We start from the raw sequence: 25,472 nt of genomic DNA, 5'->3' as shown, positions 1-25,472 counted from the left end.
TATCTCCTTTGCTTGGGACACCAATTTTTCTCCCAAATGAAGGAGGAGAGTATATGTTGAGGAATAAAAGGGTGAACTGTACTAGTTACCTTCCATTTTCCCCTTGACAGCTCAACATCCTTTCCCACCCTAAGCTGACTTCTGTGGACTACGTTTATGTGTTTTCTTGCCTTCTCATTTCTAGTTGAGTTTGGCCAAAGCGGATCTGTGATGAGACTTGGATGAAGGACCACCTCAGGATGACTGCATCACTTGACCAAAGGTCATATTCCTCTCAAAATGCTCCTTTCTTTATGACCCTGTCCTTCAAGTTCCTAGCAATCTACTACTCTCTCCTCCCTTCAGGCCTAAGTGTGGGAGCAGTTTCCTGTGTGAAGAGAGCAACCAGTGCAGTCAGGTCTTGCAGGTTACATTGCTCAAGAAAAGGAATGTGCACAACAGACATCCTGGCTTTTTCTCTGAAAATATTTTCCAAATTATAGCACAGGGAAATGGAACCCAAGTGGCAGTCCTACAAGGAAATAAAGGTAGGAGTACAGGGTTGTCAAAGTCAATGGGATTTGAGAAGCAAAACAGAGGGAACTATGCAGAAGGGGCCCACACATCTACATACAAATTCCCTTCAATGGCTGATTCATCAGCTGCACATGTACAAGACACTTCCCGGCCACTAAAATAAATGGCAGAAAACAACAGGAGGAAAATAAATTGTGTACAGAGCTGTGTGGTGCTGAGGATACACAGGTTGAAGTTTAGGCTATGCTATGCGAAAAGGGTCTAGTAAACATGCCAGGATGTAAGATGAGAAAAAAGAAGGGCCAAAACTCTAGGTAAAAAAGCACTGGAATAAGGACAAATCTGAACAACAGCTCTAACAAAACCTAATACAAAACCAAGCTTCAACAGGATCAAAAGTCAGATCCTACCTGAGGAAAACTTAATCTACTTTAAAGATAACACCATCCCAAACCTCTATATTTCATCCTCATGTAGCATTAGTTAAAAAATCATGAAGCATGCTAACACACACTCAAAAGTAAGAGGCAAAAATAAGATATCTCTTACCACAGAATCCAGATAGAGACTTAAGACACAGACTTTAGAATGACTAATATGTTCAAGAAAATAGAGCATGGAATCTAAAATACAGATGAAAATATGATTAAAATTTGTAGAAAACTGCAATCTATTTTAAAAGTCACGTGAACATTCTAGAACTGAGAAATACTGTATCTGAAATGAAGAAATCAGTAGATGTGTTTAACAGCATACTAGATATGGCACAAGCCTGGATTACTGATCCAAAGACAGACCAATTAAAAATATCAAACTGAAGACCAGAGGAAAAAGAAGGTATAAACACAAAGAACATAAGAAACAGGTAGAATACTGTAAAAAAATCTAAAGGTACAAGTAACTAGAATTATAAAAGGAAACAAAGCACAGAGGAAGAATCTATATTTGAAGATACAATGGTTAATAATTTTCATAAACAATGAAAGGACATTGCCTACAGATTAAAGCTCAGTAAATATAAAACAACAAAAAACACCCGCAAAAAACTCTCAAATCCACACCCAGAGAAATCATAATCAAACTGCGGTAAAGCAAAAACAGAAAAAGCAGCTAGTGGAAAAAAGAAGGCATTGCCTTTAATAGAGCAACAAAACTGCTGGATAATTTTTCAACAACATCTATGAAAGCTGGAAAATAATGATGTACAAGTAGCAAAACAAACAAAACACATGATAATCTAGAATTCTGTACCCAGTTTTCTTTAGAAATTTAGGTGAAAGATGTTACAGACAAAATGCTGAAAAAATTAGTCAAGAGCAGACCTGAACTACAAAAAGTACTAAAGGAATAACTTTAGGCTGAAGGGAAATATCTCAGATGGAAGCACGTAACTTCAGAAAAAGAAAAGGAAGGAAGGAAGAAGGGAAGGAAGGAGGGAGGGAGAAATGAACACTACCACATAGAAAAATTACTGGCTAGTTAATAAGACAATGTCTTATGGCATTTTAACATATGTATAGGTAAAATACTGATAGCAGAAGATGACTCACTTGATCACCAAGTCATTTCTTGCCTCTGGAAATCACAAGAAAAATGTGAACTATTCTGAAAGTTGGTATGAGGTAACCACTGAGCAATTCCCTATCATTTAAGAAAATCCTAATTTTCAATCACTGTGAAGAACAAACAGTCACTGCTTTCCGATTAGATAAGCTGCTTTATAATATTATACCCCTAAGCTTCATTCCATGTTTTGGTTTGAGTGCTCTCTGTTTGCAAACTATCCTTTTGATGTGGACACAATAAACTTTTAGTAATTATTACATCAGTGAATCATTGGTTTTAGTTCTGTTATTTCTGAACCTTTGACATTTTATAGCGTCAAAGGTGGGATCCAAAGAAGACCCCCCAATAACTCTGTCTGGTGAGCCACAGGTGCTGGTACCCACAGACACCACTGAGCTCACTGCTTTCTCATCGACTCTGGAATTTGAGGGTAAGTCTCTCTTGTATCTGAGCTCTGCTCTCTTTGTATTTTGTGCTCAGAGGACTTCACTGTGCATACTAGTATTGTGTTGAAGCTCCTTGGTAAGTCATCCTATTCTGTTCAAAGTGGGGCAGCAGGGTGAGAGACATGTGATTTCCTGTTTTGGAATAGTTGTCAGAAAGGTAAGATGTCTTAGGGAACCTAAAGCCAAAGATTGGGTTCGCATTATATAAGGACCAGGATCTTGTGCTTTTTTAGAAAATGAGTGAATTTTTGGAACTGTAATGGGCACTTTGGAGTAACTTTAACTTATATAAGTCCATCTTAACAGGCACCCTTAAAAGAGAGGATTCCAAACTTCTTGGAAACAATGTAATGCATTCTTTGCTTGGTAATGGAGGAGTTTTAAAAGACAAAATGATGTAGAAAGCAGTATGGAGGTTCCTCAAAAAACAAAAAATAGAAATACCATTTGACCCAGGAATTCCACTCCTAGGAATTTACCCTAAGAATACAGGAGCCCAGTTTGAAAAAGACAGATGCACCCCTATGTTTATCGCAGCACTATTTACAATAGCTAAAAAATGGAAGCAACCTAAGTATCCATCAGTAGATAAATGGATAAAGAAGATGTGGTACATATACACAATGGAGTATTATTCAGCCATAAGAAGAAAACAAATCCTACCATTTGCAACAACATGCATGAAACTAGAGGGTATTATGCTCAGTGAAATAAGCCAGGCGGAGAAATGATTTCAGTCATCTGTGGAGTGTAAGAACAAAGCAAAAACTGAAGGAACAAAACAGCAGCAGACTCACAGCACCCAAGAATGGACTAACAGTTACCAAAGGGAAAGGGACTGGGGAGGATAGGTGGGAAGGGAGGGATAAGGGGAAAAAGGGGCATTGTGATTAGCACACATAATGTTGGGGGGGTCACAGCGAAGGCAGTATAGCACAGAGAATACAAGTAGTGACTCTATAGCATCTCACTATGCTGATGGACAGTGACTGTAATGGGGTATGTGGTAGGGACTTGATAATGGGGGGAATCTAGTAACCACAATGTTGTTCATGTAAGTGTATATTAATGACACCAAAAAAAAAAAGATAAAATGATGGTAAAAACAGTTCTAAAAGGATCCTTATGACAAGCAAATAAAAAATCTTTAGTGAAAAACTGGCTGTTTGAGCAGGTAACCTTGACTTAGTCCATATGCCAGAAATACAGTTTGGATCCAAATATTGTTTTGAGTTTTGTATCTGAGACATGGCTAGAAGTTCCTAAAAGCTATAAGATTTCTGTGTCTGTATGCTTATATATGTCTATTTATGTTATAGATATATTTTTCTACCTCTGGAAGGTATTGTCAAAATTAATTTATAAAGAGCTATGTTTAATTGGCTTAAAGAAAATGATAAGTGAACTTGAAGAAAAGGGCAGGGGACCTGATTCAATTAGAGCAGCAAAAAAGAAAAAAGAATGAAAAAAGTGAAGACAGTTTAAAGGACTAATGGGACAACATCAAGCAAACCACCATCCACTTGAAAAGAGTCCCAGAAGAAGAGAGAAAGGAGCAGAAAAATTATTCAGAGAAATAACAGTTGAAAATTTCCCTAACCTGGTAGAAAATAACAGACATCCAGAACCAGGAAGTGCAGAGAGTTCCAAAGAAGATGAACCCATAGAGACCCACACCAAGGCACATTACAATTGAAATGTTAAAAGTTAAAGAATAAGGAGAAAAAGAAGCAAGAGAAAAATAAACTATTGTACAAGGAAACTCCCATTTAAGACTATACGCAGATTTTGTAGCAGAAACTTTGCGGGCCAGAAGGGAGTGGCGTGATAAATTCAAACTACTGAAAGAAAAAGAAACCCAACCAAGAATATTCTACCCAGCAAAGTTATTATGCAGAATTGAAGAAGAAAAATTTTCCAGGGAAGCTAAAACTAAAGGAGTTCATCACCACTAAACTAGTCTTATAAGGAATATTAGAGGGACTTTTTAAGTTTGAGAGTAAGGGCACTAATTAGTAATGAGAAAACATGTGAAAAACATATGAAAGTATAAATCTCTCAAGTAAAGGTAAATATATAGTAAAGGTAGTGGACTAACCACTCATACAGTTAGTATGAAATCTAAAAGATAAAAGTAGTAAAAACAATTAACTACAATAATTTGTGAAAGGATACACAAACAAGATAAAAAAAAATAAGCTGTGATAAAAAACAAAACACTGGGAGAAGTAAAAATGAAAGAGCTTGAGAACACATTTGAATTTAAGTTATCAACTTAAAATAGACTGTTAATACAAGTTGTTATATGTAAGACAGAGTGGAGATTTTTAGAATTTAAGTTATTAATTTAAAATAGACTGTTAATAATATAAGTTGTTATACATAAGACAGAGTGGCTATTTCCAAAGCTGATGGAAGAATGTAAGTAAAGACAATCCAGCAGAAAAGACAGGATATATTCAAGAAATATAAATTATTCAAATCGGATTATTAGAGAAGTAGGAAGGAGGAATCAGTGAATAAACTGGGGGACTAATTGTGGTAAACTCCAAAAAAACAAAATCATGAAATCTCCTATGGTGCAGATCATTGCAGGCAATGCCACCATATTTTTCAATTTTCAAAGAAAAGTCAACTTTGACAGTTTTAGAGCTAAAATATTCAGTTTGATTTGAACATGATATAAAGATGTACTTTAAAATATTTTTCAATTAGTGAAAATTCAAAAAAAATCTGGGAAAACAAAAATCATTAAAATTTTGAAAAAGCATCCATAGATGTAGCTTAAAAATCTTACAAAGTTATCTGCCCAAACAAGTGACATATTAGAATGCTTCTACAATAGTGAAAATCTTCTAAATTACAGTCAAAGTGCAAAGCAAAACTCTAACAGACAAGTATATTAATACACGTAGAATAATAAGCTCTAACTCTCAGGAAATAATTCGTTTTAAAGTTTTCAATGGTAATACCAACCTTCTAGGAGTAGTACATCTTTTCAACTCTACCATTATGTAACAAATAAAAATTATAGCTTTTATGAAAATAGAAAATAATCCAGACTTAAAGTACCATAAAAATAGACAATTCAGACTCAGAATTTTCAACATATACAAAACATGTAAGTTATTTCCAGGAGCACGTACTGTTTTTGGAGTGAGGATGCTCCTTTGGTAATACTATAACTATTAACACTAAATAAAATCAACTACTTTTGACATCTTTTCTAACACAAGAAGTGACATAGTAGTAGGTTGTATTTCATGTCAAGTTAATTTATAGGATGGTATCAGGATCAAAAGATTTCTAAAGAGGAAATTCTCATGCTTCCTGTTTACTTAACAATACTCTTTCTCCTTTCTCACATCAAAGAACAATTATCTTTATCTAGGAACCATCAATCTGCGCTTATCCTCAAAGAACATAAACTTACATTTGAAAGTCACAGTGATCTTTATTAACTATTGTCATGAAGCCTGACAACATTCATATCCAGTTCCCATCAAAATATTTGTACATATTTCATGTACATATTATATTCAAATTACTTTTCACAAATTTCATCTAAGACCTCCTTAAAATAATGCTCAGTCATGTCACTTTACCTCATGTGCAAAATGAAATATAATTACATCTAAAAATAACTCCCAACTAAAAAATTTTTTGCAAGATATAATTGTCTGTTCTATACCCTATAGGCACTGCCCTGTTTTATCCCCTACAGGCCCTGCGTTAATACATGGTCACCACCACATTTTATTATTAAGAGGTTTAGAATACTGCAGTAACCTTTTTCATTTCCAACATGGTGGAGATAAGAAAAAGGCAATACTGACCATGGGGGTAAATAACAGGCTACCTAAGGTTAGAGTTGACTGTCCAGGGCTCTAGCTGTCCCTGGCCCCATGCAGATCCTTCAGAGGTCAAAGTGACTGAACACTAAATCTCCTTCCATTAGCCAACACTTATGCCTATGGTACTGTTTCTCCTAAAATCTGAGTTAGATTGTGGGCGAGAATGAGGAGAGCATGACAAAATATATGACAGGGATAAATCTTTAAGAATTCAAACTTTGAAAATACCCTGCACACAATCCGCTGTTCTCCTATATCCAGCCCTTCCTCAATTTAATTCTATTTACTCTAGCTTATTTCCCTCATTTTTGAAGGATTTCAGCCATTTCAATAATGTATTCATATAACCCAAAATGCCCTAAGCTGAACTGACATAACTGCAGCTGGGCCAGTTTTCTAACATGGTTAATATGCACTATCTCCCAAAAGAAGTCATAAATATCATATGAGGTGGCTCTACTGTAACTTCATGCATATTAACTAAATCTTCCCAGTCTTATAAACAAACAAAAAAACTCTGAAACCTAACCACTGCCATATTATTCTCAGCCCCAAGCTGTAGAAGAACAGAATTCAGTCACTCCTCAAAATCGTCAAATGTGGCCCATCTTACTTCTGCCACCACCACCTTTTTATTACTCTATAGGTTCACTGTTTTTCAAAGTGTGGTCAACTACTACTCACATCAAATTATCTGTAATAACTTGTTAAATGCAGATATGAGGCCTTTTCCCAGATCTGCCAAATCAGGGTATCATGGAATGGTGCCTCTCCTGAGCAACCATGTTTGGGAACTGCAGTTTCAGTCACTGGTGTACTTCCGGTTGCCAAATCCAATGATAATTTTTGTAGTCCTCATTCTTCTTGACCTCTATGAAGCACTTGAGAATGTGTATTCTATTTTTGAAATTTCTCTTTCTGCTATTCTCACTTTCACCTGCCTGTCAAAAACAACTCCAGATGTTTCCTCTTATTTCTCCAAATTCAAAATATAAGCACTCCTTGAGGTTCTAGCCCTAATGTTGTGTTTTTATACTCTATGAGAAGAGGCAAACACCATTTTTCACAACTTGGATAATTAACTCTTTGGAGGGGAGTCCTAACTTTTTGATCTTTACTCCAAAACTTTCTCAAGGTTTCTATTTTCAATTGTTGAATCATCTCCACTTGACAATCTTATTATCACCTTAAAAATGTAAAAACTGCAAATTTTTTAAACCAAATCAAATTGCATTCTTCTCTACTTCTATTTATAATATATCCCAGTTATCCAGGTCAAATCCATGGAGTCATCTTTGACTTGTCCATCTTTTACCTCACATCATCTATTTTCAGGTCCTACTTCTCTGCCATTGCTTAAATTTATCTTCTCCTTAATATTTGATCACAAACCTGGTTGGGTCATCATTACCTCTTCCTCAGGCTCCTGACTTTCCACTTGCTCCTTCCCTAAACAACCTTAAAAAACTGTTGCTAGAACACTGCAACAGCAAAAAAATGGAAAACAGCCTAAATGTTCTCCATTTTTACATCTGCATATGTGTATGGTTATATTAAAAATAATGGAAGGTTAAAATAACAAACCTAAATAATGATACATCTGTATTAGATAATATTTATAGATGTATATGTGCCTGTGTGTAAAAGTGCACATACAGTCTCAGGAAGGAACAGAGATAAAAGTTAGGCTTCTTTGTATACACCATATTTTACCAATTTGTTATATTTTTATATAGTAATTTAAAAATCTCAACTGTTAAATATCAAGAGACAAATCAAGTGAATAATCTGAAATGTGTCAAGATGGAGGTGTTAAGTTACAGAAATGTTATTTTAGTTTACTTTAAAATGTATTAATTTGTATATATCTGGTATCATAAGGATGGAAACTATTTTAAATTGTTTTTAGTAATCATATTATAATGGTAGTGATGGTATTGTTATTCTGAGACTACTGTATGTATGTGTGTTGTGAAAAAATAAGAAATTATGAAGGTACCAATAGGAACCAGGACTTTTATGTGAGAGAATGAAGATACAAATGTTAAGATTTAAGAGATTAACTAAAAACCCTGTGGATCTGTATTTGAAATGAAAGTATCAATATGAACTAAACATTTTATCTTAAATTAATACACATTATTTCTGAGCTGTTTTTTTCTGAAAAGACCTGCTGTTTCACCAGCCTATAGGTACCCACAGCACCTAGATTATGGTTTCCAAAGATCACTTTCCATGAAAAGGAACTAGGGCACTTTAGAGAAAAGGCCAATTTCTAGTCTTGGGGAGCAAATGCAAAAGATGAGGCAAGAACATTCTGTCATAAGAGAAAGAAAGGAAGCTAATGAAGACTACTGTGATAATGTTCAAAAGACACAGTTTCCACATAAGACAAGGGTATGACTCACTACTGCTATTTACATTGTAGTGGGAAATCATGGCCAGTATAAAAAAAGAGAAAAAAAATTAGAAGATAAAGATTGGGACAGAAGAAATAAATCATTATTTTTATTCACATATAACATGATAGTATATTTTAAAAATCCAAAAAGCTATCTCCCCAGGCAAGGGAAACAAAAGTAAAAATGAACAAATGGGACTATATCAAGCTGAAAAGCTTCTGTACAGCAAGGGACACCATCAATAGAACAAAAAGTATGGGAGAATATATTCATAAATGATAGATCCGATAAAGGGTTGACATCCAAAATATATAAAGAGCTCACGCACCTCAACAAACAAAAAGCAAATAATCCAATTAAAAAATGGGCAGAGGAGCTGAACAGACAGTTCTCCAAAGAACAAATTCAGATGGCCAACAGACACATGAAAAGATGCTCCACATCACTAGTCATCAGAGAAATGCAAATTAAAATCACAATGAGATATCCCCTCACACCAGTAAAGATCGCCACCATCCAAAAGACAAACAACATAAATGTTGGTGAGGCTGTGGAGAAAGGGCCCTCCTACACGGCTGGTGGGAATGTAAATTAGTTCAACCATTGTGGAAAGCAATATGGAGGTTCCTCAAAAAGCTCAAAATAGAAATACCATTTGACACAGGAATTCCACTTCTAGGAATTTACCCTAAGAATTCAGGAGCCAAGTTTGAAAAAGACAGATGCACCTCTATGCTTATTGCAGCACTATTTACAATAGCCAAGAAATGGAAGCAACCTAAGTGTCCATCAGTAGATGAATGGATAAAGAAGATGTGGTACATATACACAATGGAATATTATTCAGCCATAAGAAGAAAACAAATCCTACCATTTGCAACAACATGGATGGAGCTATAGGGTATTACGCTCAGTGAAATAAGCCAGGCAGAGAAAGATAAGTATCAAATGATTTCACTGATATGTGGAGTATAAGAACAAAGCAAAAACTGAAGGAACAAAACAGCAGCAGACTCACAGCACCCAAGAATGGACTAATAGTTACAAAAGGGAAAGGGACTGGGGAGGATAGGTGGGAAGGGAGGGATAAGGGAGGGGGGGGAAGAAAGGGGGCATTACAATTAGCATGTATAATGTGGGGGGGGGCATGGGGAGGGCTGTGCAACACAGAGAAGACAAGTAGTGATTCTACAGCATCTTACTACGCTGATGGACACTGACTGTAATGGGGTTTGTTGGGGGGACTTGGTGATGGGGAGGAGTCCAGTAAAATGTTCCTCATGTAACTGTAGATTAACGATACCAAAAAAAAAAGTAAATGCTAGAGGTATCAAATTCATACAAAAAAAAAAAATCCAAAAAGCTCCACAGATAAACCATTAGAAGTAATCTAGCAAGGTCACTAGATGTAAGGCCAATGTATGAAGAATTAGTTGTGTATATATATATATATATATATATATATATATATATATATATATATATATATATCAGCAACAAATAAATAGAAAATACACAAAATATTACCTAAAATAGCATTAGAATCATCAACTAAGCAAAAAATACTGAGATGTTTAGAAAAGGTGCCTATTGATGAGAGAGAGCAGTTTGAATATGCAAAGGAACATTAACTGTAATGACTGAAACACAAATAAGTTTAAATTCATAGTAATACTAAAAATGTTCTCATTGGTTAACTTTATAGGAAACAACTGATTATTTCAAAAACATAAAGAGAAACAATCCAGCCTTTTCTGTACTAACTAGGTAATCAAATAATTTATAAGCAGACATTTCTTTTAATAGAAGTAGTATTCCCAGCATCTACCAGTAGGATCCCAGTGATCCCAGAATCAGTATTCCGATGAAAGAACACAATACTGCTTATGAGGTATTTCTGCTAAACTGAACCTGAATTTGAAAGCCTCAAGATTTAACTATTGGTTTCAGGAAATACAGAGGAACATATAAGATGCTGTCATGAAGGTAACAGCAAACATGAGATTGTAGGAAACTCTGCAAAGGACCCAAGTTTTTCAAGAACTAAATCAAAAGGAAAAAAAAGAGTGAAAGAAAACCTATACATTAATACATAATTAACATACATATTCCAATATATGGATGTAGTTTTCATCTTGACTACAACTTACAAAACATTTATGAGGTAATGGAAGAATTACTATTAATTTTTAAGGTGTGCTAACTGAACTGTGTTTATACACATACGTGTGTGTATGTGTATTAGAGTCCTCATATTTTACAGATACATATTAAAACATCTTCAGATGAAATATCATGTCATATTTTCTCTAACATAATCAAATTTGGGGAGATATATATGAAATACTACTGCCATGTTTCAATAATTATTGAAGCTGGGTGATGGGTAGGTACATAGAGATTCATTCACCATTCTCTCTATTCTTGTCTATTTGAAATTTTCCATAATAAATAAGCAAAAAAAAATGTGGAATGGTTTTTTAATGTATGTTACTACCCTACACATAATCCTTTAAGGGCTCTCCTCTACCTACCAAACTGAGAACATCTGCTAGATTCAACTCTCAAATTTTCCATCCAGTCTTCTATAGTCTAGCACCAAACACTGTAATATTTCCCATCTAACATTTGCTTTATTATTTCCAAATGAAATGCATTCTCTCTACCATTTCAGTCTTCTACATTTTCCTCACCTTCAATGCTTGCCTCAGGTAATAAAACCTTAGAGTTAAAAGAGGACTTAAACTGAGATGCAACTAGTTTAGTGGTTTTTAAACAACTTGAGAAGTTGAAGTTCAGAAGTCTGAATTTATAAGTTTTTCTTCAAGCAAAATCTCTCTTACAACCCCAATTTATAACACATAAAAAATATAGTAAGCTTTGATGCTTTTGACAAAGGGCAGCTTGGATCCCTTCCTAACAAGCTTCCACTCCTGAACAAAGAATGACAATCACTAGTGACTTCATCCTTGCAAAGGTACTTTTAGAAGAGACAATAAAACTGTGGATAAAATGAGAGTTCCTGTGGCCAGGATTCTCACCTGGCAGTGGTTGACTAGCTCACTGCACACCTGTGGGCAATACATGGCTGTTGACTCTATATAAAGAGCTCCACCCAGGGCTCTGGGAGTGACATGGTGGCAGGGCTGCAAGGCTGCAAGAGAGCAGAGCAGAGGCTGGCGTGGTGGCAGCACCAAGGACAGAGGCCCAGAGGATGGCTGTGTGGGACGACTGTGCAGAGAGGCCCTGAGGACAGCTGTGTGGGATGGCTGTGCAAAGAGGCCCAGAGGACAGCTGTGCAGACAGAGGGACCCAGAGGGAGAGACCAGCTTGCTGCCTGCAGACGCACTCTGAGTGAACGGGATTTTAGTGACTGACCTGACACCTGAAAATAAAGTTGGGTATGACCCTTTCACCCCAAGAACGTTTTGCTGTCATTTTCTTTGGTCACACTGAATCCATAGTGAACTTGCCCGGGGCTGAAAACCACTGGCAAGACAAAAATGAAACAACCTACACCAACTTCATCAGACATTATAATAGTTCACATGGGATGGCATGAAACTTGTAAATTTAATAAAGATCCAAGGTAGGAGGGAAGAAGTCTGAGAACCAGTAATATATAATTCATCTATAACTGAAACTAAGGAAACGGTTGAAGAGGGTAAAGTATGGAAGTCACAACTTAATTAAAGATATATAACCTAATTCATGAGTAATTAAACTTTTCCTTTCCATCTAATCACTATATAAACAAATATAAATATAAAGCTAATCTTTTATTGGTCTACTATTAGAAATCCCCACTCATCTAAATTAAAAAGGATTAAATCACATTTGGATGGATCTATTAGGACACTTGAAAATGGGCAGTCTTATTTAAAGCATTTGTGATAACCCTCTATTAATCAAAATAATTAATTTATCAAATTATTCCCTAACATACTTTAACATTTTTCTGCATTTATAGATGTAGTTTGCATTCATGAACTTCTCTGACATGAGAAAAGATGTTTTACTGTTTTTTAAATATCATGCAGCACCATAATTGGCAAAAATCAGGCAGTCAAATGTCTGTTAAATAAATCAACAAATGAATAAGATAATTATTTATATTCTTAGCTTCTAATTATAAAAAAGCAACAGAACACTTGAGTTCCATACCAGGACACAATGGTGAATATCTGCTGCATGGATAACTTTAAAAACTTACAAGAAAATTTCTTTTAAACTACAAAATGAGTAATGGCTTTATAATTTAGTCTATAAAAATAAATGGCTTCATAATAAATCAAAAATTACTTTTCCAAAAAATAAAAAAAGTTTAGAACCCCTAATGTTTCAACGTAAATTGACTTGAACATTTATAAATTTTCAGCAGTCTCTAGCCACTGCTGTCCCAAGACTCTGATTTTTAAAGCTGAAAATCACCAATATTTAAAAAATATTTCTACTAGTCAAAACACCAAAAAGTAACAGATTTTTAATATGACAATGAATTGCCTAATTCACATACTAAATTGCTCTATACAAGGAGATTTCACAATCCAGGCGCCATAGCCATGTTGCTGCAAGTAGGATTTCAATAAAGTTTTAGCTTCTTGATAGGATCCAGACATACACTATAGAAAGAAAAAAAATTGAATTATAGAATACAGGCAAAATCTGGCTTTTATACAATGTAAATAGCCCTAATGTATTTTTAGTTTGACACTTTAGAAATTAATGAAAACCTTTTTGAATCCCTATTTTTCTCATTATTTTTGAAACTAAAAATGTTCCTTCTCAATGCTCTTGAAAAGTCAATTTTTCTTCTTTTTTAACATTTTCAATTAAAAGAGTAATTGTACTCATCACAAAAAACTTGAAAGTAGAGAAAATGTAAAGAAGGAAATAAAAATCACCTGTATTCCCTTAACTATAGATAACTACCATTAATAGTTTGGTTTATTTCCTGTCACTTTTTATAAATGAATATATAGATGAACTTAAAAAAAAAAGCTTTAGTGAAGTATAATTATATGCCGTAAACTCATCCCCCATAAGTATACAGTTTGATATTTTTTTAGTAAATTTATACAGGTGTACAACCATCATCAAAGCCCAATTGTAAAACAACTCCATCACCTGCAAAAAGCTCCACTGTGCTCATTTGCAGGCAATTTATATTCCCAGCCTAAGCCACAGATAAGCACAAATCCACTTTCTATTTCTAAAGTGTTGCTTTTTCTAGAAATTTAATAAAAATTAACAGAATATGTACTCTGTTGTGTCAGGCTTCTTTCAGTTAACATAAGTTTTTCAGATTCTTTCATGTTTTTTCACGTATCAGTACTTCCATTTTATTGCTGATAGTGTTCCATTGTGTTGATATATTACATTGTTTATTCATTTAGCAGCTGATGTACATTTGAATATTTCCAGTTTTTAGCTATCATGAATAATGCTGCTGTAAACATTTATGTGTGAGTCTTGAGTGGACATAGTTTTTGTTTCTCCTGAATAGATACCAGTGGAATTGCTGGATCACATGGTAAGTATATGTTTACATTTACCTCTGTAAGAAACTGTCAAACTGTTTTTCAAAGTGATTATACCATTTTACATTCCCATCAGCAGTGCAAGAGGTTTCCAGTTTCTTCAGAAACCTGGTATATAGTCTTCCAGATTTTAGTAGATAATGCAGTGGTTATCTCATTGTGATTTTATTTTGCATCTCCCTAATACCTAATGAGGCTGTGCATGTTTTATACATGTATTAGCTATTCATATATATATTCTTTGGCATTTTAAAAAACTGGGTTGTTTGCCCACTGAATACTGAGTTTTTTATATATTCTAGATTCAAGACCTTTGTTTATTGTATGATCTGCAATTATTTTTTTTTCCAGTCTGTGGCTTGTATTTTCATTTTCTTATTAATGACTTCTGAAAAGCAAGTTTTAAATTTTGGAGTCCAAATGATCAATTTTTTCTTTTTCTGGATTGTTGCTTTTGTTGTTTATATCTAAGAAATTTTTTCCTAACCTAAGAAAACAAATATTTTCTCACATTTTCTTTGGAAGTTTTATTAGGATTTTAGCTTTTTAGATCTACAATCCATTTTTAATTAATTAATTTGAATGACTGATATAAATCTAAGTTAACATTTTTGTTTTGCCCACAAATATCCAACTCACCCAGCACCATTTGTTGAAAAGACTGTTCTTTCCCCCATTAAATTACCTTGGTACTTTTGTACAAAAATCAATTGACCGTAAGTGTGTGGGTTTATTTCTAGACTCTTATTCCGTTTCATTGATCTATAATAATTATTATACATTGTCTATTATTACATCAATGCACTGTCCTGATTACTGTGGCTTTATGATGTTTTGAGACCAGGTAGGGGATATCTAAAAATTTTGTTCTTTTCAAAAATTAAGTTGGTCCTTTTGGTTCTTTGGATTTACACATTATTTTTAGAATTAGCTTGTCAAGCTATATATAAAAGTCTGCTGGGATTTTGATAGAGCTTGCACTGAATGCATAGATTAATTTGGAGAGAAGTGACATCCTAACAATACTGAGTTTTCCAATTCCTGAAATGGTACATTTCTCCATTTATTTAGGTCTTCTTTAATTTCTCTCAGCAGTGTTTCATCATTTTCAGCACACAGGTCTTCACTTCTCTGGTTAAATTTATTCCTAAGTATTTCTTTTTACGCTATCATGGATGAAATTGTTTTCCTAACTTAAATTTTGGAGTGTTCGTTCCTATACAATTTATTTTTCTATAGTATTCTTTCACTGTGTGATAAATTCACATAACGTAGTTGTTTACAATTGGTATTTTCCACAGGATATTTTATAACAAGATTACATTAGTTAGAAATAAGGATAGTTTTTCTTCTTACTTTCCAGTCTAGATTGGATGCCTTTTATTTCTTTTTCTTGCCTTGCTGCACTGGCTAGGACCTTCAAAACAATACCAAATAGAACCAATGAGAGCAGATAATCTTGCTTTGCTCCCCAATCTTGGAGGCTGGGGCAGGGGAAAGAGTATTCAGTCTTTCACCATTAAGTGTGATGTCAACAGTAGGGTTTTCATTGATGCTCTTCATCAAGTTGAGGAGTACACTTTTATTTCTTATTTGTCCAGTGTTTTTATTGCAAATAGTTGTTGGATTTTGTTAGATGCATTTTGTATATCTTTTGAGATAATTATGTGGGTTTTGAACTTGAATCTACTCATATAATGTATTATTATCAAATTATTTCCTGATGTTAAATCAATCTTGCATTTCTGGAATAAACCTCCTTGGTCATGGTTGTATAATCCTTTTTATATGTTACTGGATTCGGTTTGTCAACCTTAAGAATTCTTGCATTTATGTCCCTGAGAGTTACTGGTTTGTTGTTCTCATTTCTCATGTTTTTGTTCAGTTTTACTACCATGGTTATACTAGCCTCATATAAGGAGTTGGGAAGTGCTCTTGCCCCTATTTTATGAAAGTTTTTATAGGATTTGTATTATCTTTCGCTTATATGTTTGGCAGAATTCACCATTGCAACCACATCTGCACTTGTGGCTTTCTTTAGGGAAAGAATTTTAATTAATAAATCAATTTCTTTAGTTCAATTTGGATATTCTATTTAGCCACTAGGTTTCATAATTTATGCCTTTCTAGGAATGTGTCCATTTCATCTAACTTGTCTATTTGTTGACAAAGGGTTGTTGTTTCTAATATTCCTTTATAATTATTTTAGATCTTCAGTTTGTAGCAATGATTCCTTCTTTCATTCTAGTCTTGAGTATTTGTGTTATGTCTTACTTTTTTCTCAGTCTAGCTAAAGGATGATAAATTTTGTTGGTTTTTTTTAATGAACCAACTTATGATTTCATTGACTTTTCTACTAAGTTTTCTGTTTTCTATTTCACTTATTTCCATTCCTTTCTATTTTATTTACTCCTTCTTACTTTGATCTGCTCTTCCTTTCCAATATATGCATTCAAAGCTGTAAGTTTCTAAGCACCTCTTTGATTATATCCCATAAGTTTTAATAGGTTGTACTTTCATTTTCATTCAGTTCAAGATATTTTTAACTTTCCCTTATAATTTCTTCTTTGATTCATTCATGAGTTATTCAGGGGTTGTTTAATTTCTAAATGTATCATAATTTCCATGATTTCATTCTGTTACTGATTTCTAATTTGGATCCACAGTGGTTAGAATATACGTTGCATGATTTTAATCCATTTAAACTTATTGAGACTTGCTTCATACCCTATACAGTCTATACTGGCAATGCTCCACGTGTACTTGAAAAGAATGTATATTCTGCTGTTGAGTGTTTTTTTTTTGATGGTTACACAACATCATGAATGTATTTAACATCACTGAACTGTATACTCAAAATGGCTCAAATGTTAAGTTTATGTACATTTTACCATAAAATTTTCAGAAAAAAAATGTACAAATTACTATGTTTTAAATTCACTTGAGATAGTTCTACAATACACAGGTAAATTTCTGTTTCTGATTCTTAGTGACTGCTTTGCTTTATTTTTATTTCCTCTTAATGAAGTAAAATTTAAATACAGTGAAATGCACAGCTCTTATTTGTATGATTTGATGAGTCCTGACAAATGTATTACATGTGGAACCTAAAAGCCAACTAAGATATAAAACACTTTCATCACTCCAGAGTTTTTCATGGCAACCATATTCTAATTTCTATCACCTTAGATTAATTTTGCCTGTTCAACAATTTTATATAAATGGAAATATCCAGTATCTAGTCCTTCATATAATTTCTTTTGCTCAACATAACATTTTTGAGATTTAGCCATATTGTTGCATGGGTTAGTACATTCTTTTTCATTGCTTAGTAGTATTCTTCTGTCATATCCATGTTCCACAATTGTTTGCCAGTTCTCCTATTGATGGATATTTGGGATGTTTTGGACCATTGTAAATAAAGCTGCTATGAACATTCATAAATAAGTCTTTTTGAAAACATACATTTTCATTTCTCTTGGGTTAAATATCTGGCAGTGGAACTGCTGGGTCATAATATAGGTATTTGTTTAATTTTATAAGAAACTGCCAGTTTTTTTAAATGATTGTGTAATTTTATACTCCCATTAACAATATATGAGGGTTTTGGGTGCTGCACATGCTCACTAACATTTGATACTGTCAGTGTGAAGTGGTATCTCACTCTCTCTGTAGTAAACTTTATATACCATTTATGTACAATAAAATGTACCCATTTTAAGTGTAGAGTTTGAAGAGTTCAAAGAATATATATAAGTGTAAGCCACCACCATAATCAAGTATAGAACATTTCATCACCCCCAAAAATTCCCATGTGCCCCTTTGCAATTAATTCCTACCTACTTCTCAGCCCCAAGCAACGACTTATTTGCTTTCTATCACTGTAGCTTAGTTTTGCCCATTATGGAATTTCATAACTTATCATGCAGTTTGTATTTGTGGTGACCATGCAAATGCACCACTGCAATCTGCTTTCAGAGAGCATAGCTGACTGCTGACCCCACGTGCTGCCATCTAGGTCTATCACATTTGCACCAAAACCACCCTTTCCACAGGCTGATCTAGCCAATGCCAGAGCAAAGCAGGGCAACAAAGGCACACACAATCCTGTGATATACAAGATTTTTCCAACAGGTGCCTTTGACTGGAAATTTTTTTTATTTTTGTTTTTTTTGTGTTTTTTTGTTTTTTTTCTTTTTTTGAGAGGGCATCTCTCATGTTTATAGGGGACTCAATGCACAATCATTAATCAACCCCAAGCCTAATTCTCAACAGTCTCCAATCTTCTGAAGCATAATGAACAAGTTCTTACATGGTGAACAAATTCTTACATAGTGAATAAGTTCTTACATGGTGAACAGTGCAAGGGCAGTCATCACAGAAACTTTCGGTTTTGATCACGCATTATGAACTATAAACAATCAGGTCAAATATGAATATTCGTTTGATTTTTATACTTGATTTATATGTGAATCCCACATTTCTCCCTTATTATTATTATTATTTTTTTTAATAAAATGCTGAAGTGGTAGGTAGATGCAAGATAAAGGTAGAAAACATAGTTTAGTGTTGTAAGAGGGCAAATGTAGATGATCAGGTGTGTGCCTATAGACTAAGTATTAATCCAAGCTAGACAAGGGCAACAAAACATCCACGGATGGAGAAGATTTCTCTCAAAACAGGGGTGTGAGGTTCTAAGCCTCACCTCTGTTGATCCCCAATTTCTCACCTGATGGCCCCCCTGCGACTGTGCCTGTCTTAGGTTGTTCCTCCCTTAAGGAATCTTACCCGTCTCTGGCTTGTTGAGTGTTTTATGTGTCAGTTTGGTTTGGCTAGTTGGTAGTGTTATTTAAGCCTTCCATATTCTTACTGATTTTCTGTCTAGATGTATTACTAATTACTGAGAGAGTATTAAAATCCAACTATAGCTGTAGAATTGACTACTTCACCTTTCAATTCTGTCAGTTTTTGCTTATATATTTTGGGATTCTGTTGTTACACCCATAAATATAATTGTTATATATTTTCCTGGTGTATTGACCTCTTTACCACTATATAACTTTGCTTTTTCTAGTAGTATTTCTCATTTCTATGTAGATATGTTTTGATATTAAAATAAAAACTCCAGCTTTCTTTATTGCTACTGTTTGCATAGTACATTTTCTTTTCATCCTTTTACTTTCAATCTATTTGTGTCTTTGAATTCAATGTGTCTCTTGCAGACAGCATATAGTGGGACATTGCTTTTTTACCTAGTCTGACAATCTCTGCCTTTTTTCTGAAGCATTTAGTCTACTCAACTTAAATGTAATTATTGATGTAGTAGACTTATGTCTATCATTTTACTACTTTCCAAGTCCCATGTCTTTTATTTCTACTTCCTCTTTGCTACCTTCTAGTCTTTTTTAAAAATGAATTTTTAGTATACCATTTAAATTCCTCTGTTGATATTTTATCTGTAGTTTTATTTATTTCATGGTTACTTTAGGAATTAACATATGCCTCTGTATCTTATCATATTCTACTCCAGATTCAAACTGACTCAATCTGATAAAATAGAGCAACTTTGTTCCAACACTGATCTGTTTCTTTCCCTGTTCTCTGTTATATTATTGTCATTTATACTGCATCTATATGTTACAAAATCAATAATACAGTAATAAAATTGTTTTAAATAACTAGTTTTTAAAAAAGAAAAAATTATATGTCTTTTATAATTATCAATTTCAGTATTCCTTATTCTTTATTCCTTCCTATAGATTTGTTATCATCTGCTGTAACTTTTTCCAAGCCTAAAGGACTTACTTTGAAATTCCCTTCTAGAGAAGTTCTACTAAAAACAGATTTTTATATTTTTGTCTACCTGGAAATTTTTTAATTTGCTTTTATTCTTGAAGGATTATTTTGCTGACCACAGAATTCTTTTGCCAGGTTTTTTTTCTTTTAGCACTTTACACATGCCATTTCACTGAACTCTGGTCTCCACTGTTTATCTAACAGCTTTGTCAAAATATACTTCATATATTATAAAATTCACCCATTTTAAAATATGAACTCAGTGGCTTAGTATATTCACAAAGTTGTACAACCATCACTATTAACTGCTAATTCCACATAGTTTTCACTATCCTGTCCCTATTAGCAGTCACTCCTCATTCTCTCCTTACCCCAGCCCTTGGAAATCACTAATTTCCTTTTTGTCTCTACAAATTTGCCTATTCTGACATTTCATATAAGTGCAATCATATAATATTGCCCTTTTCTGTCTGGCTTCTATCACTTAACATGTTTTCAAGGTTGATCCATGTTGTAGAATGTATCAGTACTTCATTCCCTTTTATGGATATGCCATTATACAGATATGCCATACTTTGTTTATCCATTCATCAGGTGAACATTTGGGTTGTTCCCACCTTTTAGGTATTATGGATACTGCTGCTATGAACGTTTATATACAAGTTTTGGTGTGGATATATGTATTCAACTCTCTATGAGTGGAATTACTCAGTTACATGACAACTATTAACTTTTTCAGGAACAGTTAAATTGTTTTCCAAAACAGATGCATCATTTTATTTTTTACATTCCCACCAGCAATGGATGATGATTCTAGTTCCTTCACATCCTGCCAACACTTGTAAATGTCATTCTTTTTTATTATAGCTATATCCTAATGTGTGTAAAGTTGTATATTATTGTGATTTTCATTTGTATTTCCCTAGTGACTAATGTTAAACATCTTTTCTTATGCTTGGCCATCTATTAATCTTCTTTATTGAAATGTCTATTCAAGTCCTCTACCTATTTAAAAAAATTAGACCATCTGTCTTTTTATTACTGACTTGCAAGTGTTTTCTGGATACAAGTCCCTTATTAGATACATAAATTTGCAAATACCTTGTTCCAATCTCTGGCCTTTTCATTTTCTTAATGATGATTTTTGAAATACAAAAGCTTTCATTTTAATGAAGTCTAAAATATTAATTTTTTCTCTTATGGATTGCTTTTGGTATCAGATTTAAGAAACCTTTCTCTAAATATAAATATTTTATCCTGTATGTTCTCCATTTGCTTATCATCCATTTTGAGTTAATTTTTATATATGATGTGAGGTAGAGATTGAAGCTCATTCTTTTCCCTGTGGTTACCTAGCTGACCCAAGACTATTTGCTTAAAAAACTATTTTTTTCCCTAATTGAATGATCTTGACACTCTTGTTAAAAATCAACTGGCCATAAATTCAATGGTTTATTTCTGGATTGTCAACTATAGTCCAGTGATCTGTATGTTTATTCTTACATCTGTATTACACTGTCTTGATTACTGTGGCTCTGTAGTAAATAAACTTTGAAATCAGGAAGTGTGAATTCTCCCACTTTGTTCTTTTTCAAAATTGTTTTGGCTATTTGGGGTTGGCCTCTATTATTGCTAATGAGAAATAAGCCTTCTAATGATTGTTTTATAGTTAACTGTTTTTTCACTTGCTGTTCTCAAGATTTTCTCTTCATCTTGGCCTTCAGCAATTTGACTATGGTGTAGCTAGGTATGGATCTTTTTTTTTTATTTTTTTTAAATAATTGTTTTTTATTGAAGGGTAGTTGACGCACAGTATTACATTACATTAGTTTCAAGTGTACAACACAGTGATAAAACATTTATATACATAGTTCTAGGTTCCAGCTATCACCCTACCAAGCTGTTACAATATCTTGACTATATTCCTTATGCTATACATTACATCCTGGTTACTTATTTATTTTACCATTGGAAGTCTGTCCTTTTTTATTTATTTATTTATTTATTTATTTATTTATTTATTTATTTATTTATTTTTGTGAGGGCATCTCTCATATTTATTGATCAAATGGTTGTTAACGACAATAAAATTCTGTATAGGGGAGTCAATGCTCAATGCACAATCATTAATACACCCCAAGCCTAATTTTCGTCAGTCTCCAATCTTCTGAGGCATAACAAACAAGTTCTTACATGTAGAACAAATTCTTACATAATGAATAAGTTACATGGTGAACATTAGAAGGGCAGTCATCACAGAAGCTTTCGGTTTTGCTCATGCATTATGAACTCTAAACAGTCAGTTCAAATATGAATACTCATTTGTTTTTTATACTTGATTTATATGTGGATACCACATTTCTCTCTTTATTATTATTATTTTTAATAAAATGCTGAAGTGGTAGGTAGATACAAGATAAAGGTAGAAAACATAGTTTAGTGTTGTAAGAGAGCAAATGTAGATGATCAGGTGTGTGCCTGTAGACTATGTGTTAATCCAAGCTAGACAAGGGCAATTAAACATCCACGTATGCAGAAGATTTCTCTCAGAACGGGGGGGTGAGGTTCTAAGCCTCACCTCTGTTGATCCCCAATTTCTCACCTGATGGCCCCCCTGCGACTGTGCCTGTCTTAGGTTGTTCCTCCCTTGAGGAATCTTACCCGTCTCTGGCTAACCAGTCATCTTCCGGGGCCATACAGGGAAATGAAAAGTTGGTAAGTGAGAGAGAAGCCTTACTGTTTGAAAAGGTTAGCTTTTTACTTATTTGCATATTTATGCCTGGATCTTTTTATTTTTTTATTTCTTGAAATTTGCTGAGCTTCATGGAGTTGTTAATGTTTTCCATCAGATTTGGGAATTTTTCAGCCATTATTTCTTCAAATACCTTTCCTGACCTTTTTTTTTCCTCTCCTTTCCCTCTAGGATTCCTAGCACACATACGTTGGTACACTTAATATTGTTCCACAAATCTGAGGCTTTGTTCATTTTCTTCAATCTTTTCCCATTCTGTTCTTTAAAAGAATATAATTTCTTGATCTATCCTTAGAGTTCATTGATTTTTTTCCTGCCATCTCAAATATGCTGAGCCTATCAAGAGAATTTTTTATTTCAGGTGTTACATATTGTTTAAATCCTAGAATTTTCATTTGGCTCTTTTTTTGTAATTTCTATTTCACTACTGAGATGAACATATTTAAAATAGCTGCTTTGAAATCAAACCAGCTCCTGTTGATTGTTATTTTTCCTGAGTATAGGTTTCAATTTCCTGATTTTATATATCCAACAATTTTGGTTAAAATTCAGACTTTTTAGATAATATATTGTAGCAACTCTGGATTCTGTTTTACTCTTCTAAGGTTGCAGTTTTTTAAATTTAGCTTTCTTTCTTAGTGAGACCTGGTTATCCCATGGTGTGCAGCTGCTGTTGAGACCCTTTCCAGTTTTTTTTTTATTACTTATGTTTTAGTCTGGGTTCCTAGTAGATTCTCTATGTCTGCATAGATTAGTGATAAACAAATTATTTCAGTAGACACTGTGTTGAAACACCTTAAATGTATAATGCTTCCACTTTCTGATCAATTTATGTGTGTATTAGTGGGTAGGAGGAATGTACAGTAGACCCTTATTATCCATGGTTTTGCCTTCCACAGTTTCAGTTACCCAAGGTCAACTCCTGTCCAGAAGCAGATAATCTTCATTTTGACATACCAGCAGAAGATTAATACTAGCCTGATGCTACATCACAATACCTATGTCATTTGCCTCACTTCATTCTCATCACATGGGCATTTTATCATCTCACATCATCACAAGAAGGGTCAGTACAGCACAATAAGATTTTGAGAGACTACATTCACCTTTTATTACAGTTTATTGTTATAATTCTATTTGATTATTAGTTATTGTTGTTAATCTCTTGCTGTCCTTAAATTGTAAGTTAAAGTTTATTGTAGGTATGTAGTATAGGAGAAAACATAGTATACATAGGGTTTGGTATGACCTGCAGTTTCAGGCATCCACTAGAGGTCTTGGAACACATACCCCGTGGGGGACTACTCTATGTAATGTTGCAGCCAGTTCTCTTTCATATACTTTCACTCTTCTCTGTATTCTCTTGGTTCTCCCCAGTACATGAGCATATAGTATCTCAGTCAGCCAGGGATATATGGAGAATTTATCTTAGCCCTTCCATATATTTATTTGATTTCTAAAATTTACCTATTAATAGGTGGTCCACTACTTGCCCTAACCAGGACTGCAAATTTGGGCCAGCAAAGTTTTGAGCCATTTGTTTCCTACTAGGTTTGGCACTTTTAGCTGACAAAGTCTCAGATTTTTGCCCACTGTCCCAAATCTAGTCCACACCTTCTAGCAGCAAATCTACCACTTTTGGTGGTATCACCACTCAGGTAAAACTACAGTTGTTGCCATTCAAACTAGCCAAGGGGAGGGAGAAAGAACAGAAACAGCCTTGGGCAAAGATGCCAGAAATTCCTGTTGTTCTTACCCAAAATTTTAGCACTTTTTCAAGAATATACACTTTTGAATGTGTTTTCTGCCATTAGTCTCCAAAGTTGGGAAATGGTTTTCTGACAATTCTGTCCAGTTTTATATTTGTTTTTTAGAGATGATTTGCAACCTCTTTATATTGCCAAAACCAGAAACCAGCTAGATAAGCTCTTATACTTAAAAATGTGTGTGTACATACACACAAACCTGTAGTTAATATAATTGCTTTACAGGTTGGGATTATACAGTTTGAGCACTAAGATATTGGTGAAATTAAGAGACTGTCATACAATCCATTACTGAAACTGAAATTAGGTTATCAGAAACAATATGCATTTAATAATTTGATAACACAGGTATGTCAGATTATGATAACGTGGTTCATGTCGAGTGGAAAAAGCAGATTAAAAACATATCCAAAATGATTTTAACATTTAAAAACATATGCATAAAGATTATATTCACGTGACAAGAAACTGAAATAACATGCTTACATTATAAAATTAAGAGTATTCTATTTGAATAGTAGGCAGTAATTATACAAGTAATATTTTTCCTCTGTGTTTAAAAAAAGTTACAAGTCTCTACAAATTTTCTGCATTGTTTGTAATACTAATAAAAGAATTAGTATTTTTAAAGAGAGAAAAAGGCTAGTTACACCACATGCATTATTCACACCCAAATCACATGCTGAAATTAAAGCTGTTTCGCAACTTTAAGATAGGAAAATTAATTTATATGGCTATCTTAATGTATTATTTTAGAATACTTAAAACTTCTATAGTAAGCACAGCTAATACCATATAAAGAAGAAATTTTATTACCATTTATCTTATATTTTA

General features: G+C 33.7%; 1 protein-coding gene across 4 annotated transcripts in view; it reads right to left on the bottom strand.

The window, feature by feature from the left end:
* The window catches only part of ADAD1 (adenosine deaminase domain containing 1), a 118,416-nt gene that overhangs the window by 52,256 nt on the left and 40,688 nt on the right, over window positions 1-25,472 (bottom strand). The window contains exon 12 of one of the 4 annotated variants that reach the window (XM_036922980.2): window positions 10,774-13,406. The exons of the other annotated variants lie outside the window; for them this stretch is intronic. Coding sequence (XP_036778875.2) covers window positions 13,293-13,406 — 114 coding nt within the window. The 3' untranslated portion in view covers window positions 10,774-13,292. Of the gene's footprint in view, window positions 1-10,773; window positions 13,407-25,472 lie in introns of those variants that run through there. 4 annotated transcript variants of the gene reach the window in all.

This window comes from Manis pentadactyla, chromosome 5 (genome assembly GCF_030020395.1).
Source record: "Manis pentadactyla isolate mManPen7 chromosome 5, mManPen7.hap1, whole genome shotgun sequence".
NCBI classification, from domain to species: Eukaryota; Metazoa; Chordata; class Mammalia; order Pholidota; family Manidae; genus Manis; species Manis pentadactyla.
This window is presented reverse-complemented; position numbering and strand designations above follow the sequence as displayed.